Source organism: Cebidichthys violaceus, unplaced genomic scaffold (assembly GCF_023349555.1).
Source record: "Cebidichthys violaceus isolate CVI_PGR_0920_01 unplaced genomic scaffold, fCebVio1.0.p SCAF_4, whole genome shotgun sequence".
Taxonomy (NCBI): domain Eukaryota; kingdom Metazoa; phylum Chordata; class Actinopteri; order Perciformes; family Stichaeidae; genus Cebidichthys; species Cebidichthys violaceus.
The window spans coordinates 572,501-582,500 of record NW_027176594.1 but is presented as its reverse complement, the minus strand read 5'-3'; the positions used below and the strand labels follow the sequence as shown (position 1 = coordinate 582,500).

General features: G+C 51.3%; 1 protein-coding gene across 1 annotated transcript in view; it reads right to left on the bottom strand.

The window, feature by feature from the left end:
- The window catches only part of usp34 (ubiquitin specific peptidase 34), a 40,453-nt gene that overhangs the window by 16,985 nt on the left and 13,468 nt on the right, over nt 1-10,000 (bottom strand). Inside the window, 28 exon segments of the mRNA XM_068727415.1 lie at nt 1-143; nt 305-429; nt 586-626; nt 710-792; nt 870-1,070; nt 1,187-1,273; nt 1,443-1,526; nt 1,714-1,836; nt 2,025-2,150; nt 2,272-2,487; nt 2,609-2,709; nt 2,865-3,015; nt 3,572-3,698; nt 3,790-3,952; nt 4,076-4,175; nt 4,482-4,595; nt 4,926-5,080; nt 5,287-5,369; nt 5,495-5,590; nt 5,759-5,848; nt 5,969-6,096; nt 6,436-6,554; nt 6,633-6,847; nt 7,002-7,765; nt 7,905-8,035; nt 9,103-9,232; nt 9,341-9,466; nt 9,906-9,998. The exon segment at nt 1-143 is cut by the window's left edge and continues 10 nt beyond it. Of these exon segments, the coding sequence (XP_068583516.1) occupies nt 1-143; nt 305-429; nt 586-626; nt 710-792; nt 870-1,070; nt 1,187-1,273; nt 1,443-1,526; nt 1,714-1,836; nt 2,025-2,150; nt 2,272-2,487; nt 2,609-2,709; nt 2,865-3,015; nt 3,572-3,698; nt 3,790-3,952; nt 4,076-4,175; nt 4,482-4,595; nt 4,926-5,080; nt 5,287-5,369; nt 5,495-5,590; nt 5,759-5,848; nt 5,969-6,096; nt 6,436-6,554; nt 6,633-6,847; nt 7,002-7,765; nt 7,905-8,035; nt 9,103-9,232; nt 9,341-9,466; nt 9,906-9,998 (4,115 nt within the window).

The window sequence follows — 10,000 nt, the reverse complement described above, 5'->3', positions numbered from 1 at the left end:
TTCAGGGCCTGTGCGTCAGGCAGGAACTTGAGGAGCGTGGAGGCGGCGAGCAGCAGGAAGGACCTGTTGATGGACTCTCCGCCCTCCAGACCCGACAGAGAGAGCTTGTAGAGGCCGTTACACGCCTCGTGTCTCACAGCCGGCTGAAAACAACAACAACACAAAATGAGACTCAAAGACGTTCAGGTTCTTCAGCACTATTTCTTCCACACTCATCTCATTTGTTAGATCACATGTCGGTTTAGCGAGCATCGGAGGCGCCCCGGCTTGGCGGATCTGGTGACTTTCATCGGGACCGGCTCACCTCGGGCACCAGCAGGGTGAGCTTCTTCAGCCAGTCGTGGAGGTGGTCGCTGTCGGCCAGACTGGACTTCACCGTGGAGGAGCAGTGAGCCCAGCTCACCAGCAGCCACATGGAGTAGTGAGTCACTGGTGAGGACAGAAACATCACCGTCACGCCACCGCCAAACATCAACAGCTCACACCGTATTCTTGGTCTGCATCCGGTCTGTATCTCGTCTGCGTGCATTTGTGAGTAAATGTGCATCATGAACGCTAACGGTTGAATGAATATCAAGTTCTCACCCTCGTGACGAGACCTGTGGTCAGACTGAGCCTTCAGAACTCTGTAGAAGGGAAACGACACCATGTAAATTATACCTGATGCATTCAATATTAGAACAGCAGAAGGAGATTTGTCTGTACTCGCCTGTGTGCGAGGTTGTCGTACGTGTAGGCCACGTTGATCAAGCGCTGGATGAGGTTGGTTCCCTGAACGAGGCTGAGGAACACCTGCGAGTCAACAGAGAGAATCTCAGAATAATCACTTCCAACAATCGGCCGTTGTCACCGTCCGGCGGGACGTCTACCTCAGTCAGCCGAGGGATGTGCAGGCCTTTCCCGTGCTCCACGGTGGACTTGCGGGACTTGCCCGGCCACGCCCGCTTGCGTTGGCTGTCGGCGAGGCCGGACCAGGAGAAGACGTCGTGGTAGGCCAGGTCCAGGTCCGCGGGGTCCACCGCAAACTGGCAGATCAACTTCAGCAGGCAGGCCAGGCAGTCGAGCAGCCACTGAGAGAAGAAAGAGAGAAGAGAAATGAAGAACAAACAAGACGCTGCGAGACTTCACACAACGTGCGTCTTTGTTCACCCGACCAGACTCAAGAGGGGGAGGGAGTCTCTCTCACCACAGTCCAGGACTCCTGGTCTTTGGGTTCCAGGATGCCCGAGTTGAAGATCTCCAGGAGCAGCTGGAGGCCTCCGGACGACACAAACTGGAGGACAGAAGGAAAAAGACTGAATCTAACTAGAACGGCTGTATGTTGTGGTTAACTTTACATCGACAGCAAGACGATAAAGGGGAAAAACAAAGTCTTTGTGTTTCTCACTGTCTAAACAATGAGTCAATTAGAGCTGCCCCTTCTTAGTCGATTAATTAGGTACCTTGCAGCTCCAGGAGTTCTTGCTGTTTTCTATCTGATCCTCGCTGGAGTCGTCAGAGTCCGGATACAGATCGCTGTAGCTGCCCTGGAGACAGACAGACAGACAGACAGACAGACAGACAGACAGACAGACAGACAGAGACACACACACACACACACACACACACACACTCTGCACGGTCAGATTCACAAACACGCACACCAGGTGCATGCATACAAGACCTAGAAGGAAAAAAAGCCTAATGCATTGTGGTCTGTGTGCGTTTCCTCACAGTGGACTCTCGGTGGATCCGTCGGTTGGGTTTCCCCAGAGCCTCGATGATCTCCAGAGCGTACAGCAGCTTGTGGGGACTTTTTATCCTCAGCAGCTCCTTCCAGCAAAGACCCTCCCCATTCTGCACACACACACACACACACACACACACACACACACACACACACACACACACACACACACACACACACACACACACACAATAATTAAATAAAGCTACGTGATTAACGCAAGGCTTCAAAAGTGATCGGCGTCAGTCGACGGCCCCTGAAATCCCGAGGAAGCCGTTTGGTGAGTGTGAGGACCGACCGTGTCGTCTGAGATGTTCTGGAAGGCCTGAAGCATCTTGGGACACGTAGGAAGCAGCATCAGCAGCTCCCAAACCCGACGAGACAGATTCTCCGCATGCAGGTGAAGCTCCTCACACCGCGCACTCTGCACGGACACACAATTGTCATCGTTATAATGAAGACAAAAAAGATCATGTGAGCTACTCTGCACACATGAATAGTTTCAAATGTAAGCTGAACGTGTTCCTCCATTCAGTCACGCCCACCTCAGGGTTTTCCTGGACCTTCTCGGCGTTGGGGCTGGGCGGTTTGAAGCAGGCCAGCATCTCCAGCAGGTCGAACAGCGTGGTGAGGTGCGGCTCCTGGAGGAGCAGCAGCATGGGGATGTGCTCCTTCTGGGGAGGGGGCAGGCAGGAGGCCGGCAGCTGGACGCCCTCCCCCTTCCTCTCCCTCCGCGGAGCTCCGAGAGACACAAACACCATCTGGGAATAAAAGACGGACACTCGAGACGTCAAGTTGGGATTCGTCTGCGTTGTGCATTTCAAACTACAACACGTTTTGACAGATAAAAACAAAAGTAAATGCAGATTTTCGGAAACTCGCCTGCATATCTTTGAAGCCCAGCTCATGCAGAGTCTTCTCGTCGTAGTCGGTGGTCAGCTCGTGGCCAGAGGAGATCATCCGGACCGGACCCATCAAGCCTCCTGCAGCGGACGAGACAGACGTCACACACCAGCTCACTGAAGACAGTTAAAACGAGGGGGCACCTACTGACTGTGTGGCCGTTGATCGAGCGATCTAGAGATGTGTGCTCAGCGTAAGTAAACGGTAACAAGGAGAGGATCCGAGGGGAGCTGACCTGGGAAGTCTCCCGGCTGCCGGCCGCTCTGGCCGAACTCCTGCAGCTGAGCCTGCTGGTTCATCTGCTCCTTCTGCAGGTTCTCGTACCAGTGGGTCACCTCGGCTCGCAGGTCGGCCACCTGGTCACTGGGGTACATCTCGATCGTCATCTGCGAAAGACAACGCGTACACACAGAGGCTCAATCTAATGATGCAACAGGTTGATAGTATATATATTCAACAACCTTTGGCTTGAAAGATTGAATTTCTCATGACAAATTAAGGCCGGAGTGCTTTGGCCGTCGCCATCTTGGTTTTTTGCAACCAGTAAACTGAAGTGACCCTATTTGGAGGAGTGACGTAGCGACGCCGTATATGTAGCGGCAGCGACCTGTCAATCACTGTGTAGCCCCGCCTCTAAAGCATCCCCTGCATTATGGTCTGTTTGATTCTAAATGGAGCATAATGTACTAAATGAACATCATGCTGTATTGAAGAAGACTGTAAACTAGAGATTGAGACCATAAACTCATGTTTACAATGTTTACTGAGGGAATAAATCAAGAGAGAAGTAGAGTCATTTTAGACTAGACTTCTATACAACCAGAGGAGTCGCCCCCTGGTGGACACTAGAGAGAATGCAGCATCGGCTTCACTTGTCAGAACCGGAGGTTGCCTCCTGGTTTGAACACCAACTGTTCCTGGGTGGAGATGTAGATTTGTCACCTTGTCAGGAAGGCCGGCGGGCTGACAGACGATCCTGAGCGGCAGAGACTGTTTGTCGCTCAGAGCCTTCAGGTGGCTGCTGATTCCCGTCCCCTCGATCTGCCACTGTCGCAGGTGGTACGCAAACCTGACGAGGACAGCAAACAGCGTGTTGTCGAGACGTTGAACTACTGCTTTACGTCCCTTCGCCTCGCGTTAACCTTGCCGTTAGTGCGTACCTGCGTCGAAAGGCCTCCAGGTGCGTCTTGAGCATGAGCAGCCCCCTCTCGATGCTGGTCAGGCTGGAGAGCGCGTCCTTCTCCAGGTTGGCTGAAGCCATCAGCAAACTCTCCATGCACTTCCTGATGAACTCCTGCTCCTTCTCCAGGCCCGTCTTACCAGCTGGAGATACACACAACGAGGTATACAAAGACACAATGTGACTCCCGCGTACCGTCAATATATTAGCATTGTGGTCAGTAGACTGTGTGTGAGAAGAGTGAGAAGTGGTGGAGGGAAACCAACCGTTGATGTAGTAAGAGTTGATGTACTGGATCGCTGCGCGGCTGATGTCAGCAGACTGAGCTCTCAGAGCGATCCCCCACAGCTGGTCCATCCCGCACAGCTGGACACACACACACACACACACACACACACACACACACACACACACACACACACACACACACACACACACACACACACACACACACACACACAGTGAGTTAACTGTCCGTCTACTCTGATCTAACTAAAGGCAAGACGAGTAACACGTCAGCATATCTCTTTAATCTCCTTATGGTCGACATGCTGTATTGAGAAAACTGTTTTTAACAGAGAAATAAAAGTTAATGAAGGTTTATTTATATATATATATATATATATATATATATATATATTTTGAATATGACGTTCAGAGGAGTCTGTGTACCTCACAGCTGGAGGCGTTGTCCAGGGCGCTGGTGGCGAGGCGGGCTAAGTTACAGAGGTGTTGAAAGAGGTTCAGGCCCGTCATGCTGATGGTCTCTGGCTTCAGCTGGGGCATCTGAAGACACAGAGACAGTTACATCAACACACACACACACACACACACACACACACACACAAAAACACAGACAAACACACACAAAGCAACATCAACACACAGCTGCTCCACTGGACCCGTTAAGTGTTTCTACCGTATGAAACAAGCGGCTGAATCACGTAAACCGTTGTTTTAGGCGACCTGGTTATCTCCGTACACATGACCCTAACAGTCTCCAGGCTAACGGTCATCTGTGCACAGATGTGCGATGTTTCATCACCTTCAAAATAAATATTTCTTGGTGAACTTGTCATCCCTGTAGGTCGTTTTGCTTCCCCTCCTCACCCTCACCTTCTCCAGGAAGAGATGCTTGTAGGTCTCCATGCCCATTGCATGCTGGTCCTTGCTGCGGACCTGATTGAGGAACCAGTGCAGCGCGTCGTCGTAGCACTCGGCGTCCTCCACCAGGCAGTGCCACAGGATGTCCACCTGCTCCAGACTCAGTCCTGAAACACACAAAACACACTCACAGTCACACACACTCACAGTCACACACACTCACACAGTTACACACACTCACGTGTGAAGAACTAATTTCTCGAGCTTGTGAATCAAAGTGGCAACCGTCTTTTAAAACTCTGTTTGCTTAAATGTACTTTTTATCCATAAACCTGATTTCTTAGCCAAATGAGCAGAAGAAGCTGGATCTTACTGAAGTGGTCTGGAGAGCCCAGTGTGGAGAAGACACAGGTGAGAAACTGCAGACGGACCTGGACCTCCGCACTGTGGCTGTACCTGCAAAAGGGAGCCGGGTCAGAATCAGTTCAGAGAATTTCATAAAAAGAGAAAACACATTCTCGTGAAATCCATAATGGCCGTACAGATACACGTCTGTGTGACTTCAAGGCTGACAGACTCACAGTGCAAACTTGTGCCGGTGTTCACGGACTTCCTGGATGTAGTGCTGCAGGTTGTCGAAGAACAGCTTCATCATGTGCAGCTCCTTCTCCGCCCACCTGACGGAAACCGACACGCACGTCAGAACCACACTCACCAAACGAGACGGCTTGTTTAAAGCTACGACGGGGAACTTTCATTTTGTGTATCGATTTTTTTTTTTGGCAGTCCCTGCGGAATAAAGAACTCGGTTGCTACGGCAGCAAAAGCTCAGGGATTTTACTCACATGGTGATCCAGTGAGTGTCGTAGCTGGAGCCAAACTGCTGAAAAGTGCCAAAAAGTTTGGGGAGTAGACGCAAGGAAACCACAACAGACCTGAGAGGGAAGACGAGGACAAAAGAAAAGAGAGGAGTAAAGTACCCAGTGAGTAAAATACCCCCCCCCCCCCCCCCCCGCCAAGTTAAAGTCAGACCAATGTGTTCGGGTCACTCTTACCTGTGGTGGGCCAGGTTTTCGAGGCAACCCTCGATGAAGCGCATTCGGATCTGTCTGTCGGTGAACCAGCAGACGAGTGAACACAGCAGCTTCTCTGCCTCGTTTATCAGACCTTCAGACAGATGGATCTACAGACGGACAAATCAAAACACGAGGTCAGGCCGAGGTCACGCCGAGGTCACGCCGAGGCCACGCGGTGCAGCGTTTCTGGCTTCGACTTCACCTCCGCAGGACAGAGCGGCTCCTCGTTCAGACCGACTTTTATTGAAATATTAGTTTTTAGAATTTAGTCTCTGTTAGCTGTTGCTGCTTCTATTTTATGGTGTAGTTGTTTTTTGGGGGGGAAACTCTTTAATACATCTTGTAATAAGAAAAGTTGAAGGAAGGACTTGAAGGAAGCCCCGTCTAGGAAACACGTCTGAACATTAACGACGTTGTCTATGAAGAAGAGAAGCGGCGTTTCATACCGCGTCCTCGTCCTGCACCAGGTCCCACAGCAGCGTGTTGCCCTTCTTACAAACGTTGTCCAGGTTGATGTCAGTCACAGCGTGGCCGCTGGAGTACTGGTGCTTATGAACGGCTGGACCTGCAGAGATGTAGAGCGGTATAAATATATATAATCGGTTTATTCCAAACTTGTCCAGAACTCGAGTGTGTGGCTCACCTTGCACCAGGTGCTCGTGGTAGATGGAGGCCAGGTTGGGGAGGTGCTGCTGGAGGTGGGAGCTGAGCTCAGCGTGGGAGTTGATCTGGACCAGCTCCTCCTCGCAGCCCGACTCCTCGCCGTCAAAGTCGGCCATGTTCTTCTCCGACTTGGCGCTGACCTGGGAGCTGCTGCAGCTCACGTCGTCGGCGCTCAGCATGTCCTCCACCATGGGCCTGACGGAGGAGGGAGGGTTTCATGAAAGAGGATCCATTAAAGATCAATGGGACAGCTGCATCACATCGTTTGTTCAGGTGAATTTAGATAAAAAGGCAACATAATCACTGCAGCCATCAACAGTTTTTACACACAAAAAGAACCGTGCTGTACCCTTCATGGTGGTGGTGGTGGTGATGATGGTGGTGGTGGTGGTGCTGGGGCCCAATGAAGCGGCGGCAGTTAAAGAGCTCACTGCCCATGGCCTCGCCCAGGAAGTCCCCGGGCCGCGGCAGGCACGGAGGCTCCTGAGGCCCCTGGACCATCTGTGAGGGGCCGATGTCCGGCTGCTGCTGCTGCTGCTGCTGCTGCTGCTGCTGCTGCTGCTGGGGCTCCGCCCCCTCGGGCCGGGTGGACGACGACGCAGAACAGGCGTCCAGCATCCTCATCCGGCTCTCCAACGACGTCGACGCAGTAACCATGACGGCAGAAGTCTCCGCGTTGAAGGGGAGACCCTTGGGCTTGACCCCGCCCCCTGAACCACTGGGCCCCGCCCCCTGGCTCGGCCCCTCGCCGAGCGCCTCCCCCGCCTTCCTTTTCCTGGACTCCGTCTGCTCCCTGGGCTCCTTCTGCTGCCCGCTCTCGGCAGCCGACCGGTTCCCCTTGTCTTCGTCCTCTTCGTCGTCGTCGTCGTCGTCGTCATCGTCGTCGTCGTCTTCCTCTTCGTCGTCCTCCTCCTCCTCCTCCTCCTTCAAGGCCTCGCTGTCGGCCATGTCGTCAGAGTGCATCTCGCTGCCGGGGCTCCCGGCCGATTGGCTGGCCCGGCTGGAGGCGGCCTCGTTGCTGGAGGCCTCGCTGCGGCCGCTGCTGCTGCCCGGCCCGCTGCTGCCCTCCTCCGCGCTGTTGGCCGTCTCATCCGAGCTGCCCTGCATCGACTCCTGAGGACGCGAGAATCAATGCAATTATGCTAAATCACTTCAGTGTGGCAGTCAACAAAGAGCTGAGAACAAGTCAAAAGGACAGAGCTCAACACGTGTGTGTGTGTGTGTGTGTGTGTGTGTGTGTGTGTGTGCGTACCTCTGTGTCAGACAGCCTCTGCTGGCTCCTCTTGCTGCCGGTCATCATCTGGTCGTCCATCTCCATGTCGCTGCCTCCGCTGTGTTGCGTGTCGCTGTTGTCGCTGCTGTCCGGACTGGCCGCCGGCGAACCTGAGAGAGAGACGAGAAGACCGAGACTGAGAACCGGAGAACCGGGCCTGTGACAGCTGCTGCAGCAGTGGCTCAGAGGCTGAGGAGAGAAGGAGGCACCCGGTCTGCAGAACCTCAGCTCTTACTTTCACACTGTGCTTAAAGGCCAGTGTGTAGGATTTAGGGGGATCTATTGGCAGAAATGGAATATAATATTCAAAACTATGCTTTCAACAGTGTAATATCACCTGAAACTAAGTTGTGTTTTCTTAACCTTTACATCTGTACACAGAGTCCGAAACAGCGCCACGGCTCTACAGTAGCCCAGAACGGACAAACCACACACTGGCTCTGGAGAGAGCCGTTCATGTTCCAACATAACCTGAAGGCCACCGTAGTTTTCCATCACGCTTGGAAAGGGAGGAGTGAATGGAGGGTTATTCAGCTGTCTGCAATCTGAAACCTCACCACTAGATGTCACTGAACCCTACAGAGTGGACCTTAAAGTATACTATAGTGTTTCAGTGTTCTGCTACTTCATACCTCTACTCCTCTACATAACAAAGAGAAATATCACCCTTTATTCTCCACTTCATTTATCATCTATTCATAACTTAAATTACTAAATTAATATCACAAAATATAATCAACAAATGAATTATATATACCTTTACCAGCTGCAACATTAAACACAAATAATGCATGAATAATATTTAATCCAATAATGTGCATAATGAGTACTTTTACCTTTGGCACTTTAAGTATATTTTGATGCAAATACTTATATTCTTTTACTTAAATAATACTTTTACTTGAAACGGTACTCCACACTGTGGTATTACTACCTTTCACTGAAGTAAAAGATCTGAGTACTTCTTCCTTCAGTCAGAAAGTGTCAAGAGAGAAAAGGTTCTAGTGTTGATCGGTCCTCATATATATATAGATATAGATATAGATAGATAGATAGATAGATAGATAGATAGATAGATAGATATATATATATATATATAATGGCATATATAATGCCGCTCTAACAAAATCATTCAGAAATGTGAACTTCCTGGAGTTGCACGAGAATCCAGACGGACCTTTCTTGTTGCCCATGGGGAGGTTGGTGTTGAGCAGGGAGGCGAAGGAGCTCTGTTTGGAGAGCTGGGCCTTGGCTGCCAGGGCGTTGTTCCACAGAGCCTTGATCAGCATGGAGGCCAGGTACAGTGTCTGAGGAGGGAGGGAGGGAGGGAGGGAGGGGACGCGTGAGCCGCCATTATAGATAATCGACTCCTTCAAACACAACGGCGTGGCTCAGTTGGCGGTGTATTTTGGTACCTGCTCGGTGTGGGCGCTGGGGTGCAGACCGGACACCAGGTTGAGGACGTGGCGGAGAGGCACCGGGTCCAGGTTCTTGATGAGCGAGGGGAAGAGGTCGTGGATGTACCGGCTACAGTGTTTCAGCTGCAACGCCAAACGAGAAGCAGAGTTCAGAACTTCACATTCATCCTCACTGACTGGTACAGAACTACTGTCTGTACACAATGTTCTAAAACACTGAAAATTCAACGCTTGATGCCAGTTTTTCAAAATTCGTAGTAAGTCTCTTGCTGCTTTATGTTTTAACGTTATTGCAGTTGGGTTTTAGGTTCATCGTTTGGGCTTTTCTGTCACACTGTGAAGCGGCCGTCTTCGCCAGAGCTCCCTCGAAAAAGAGATTCTAAAGCACAACGGGACTATTCTTGTAAAATGGAATTATAATGATTCAGTTAAGAATAAAATATAAATAAAATATAATGACTCGAAGAAGACCCGCGCCAGATGTTTTCATCTGGGCCTCATCGCCTCGACGGTACCGACACAGTGATGAACGCTGCAGACTCGTAAATCTGTCCCGTTTTACCTGAGCTGCAGCCCAGATACAGTCCACATGCTGCGTGCTGAGTCGTCCCTCTGCAGCCAAGAAGTTCAGGATCACTTGGCACTGCTTAATGATCT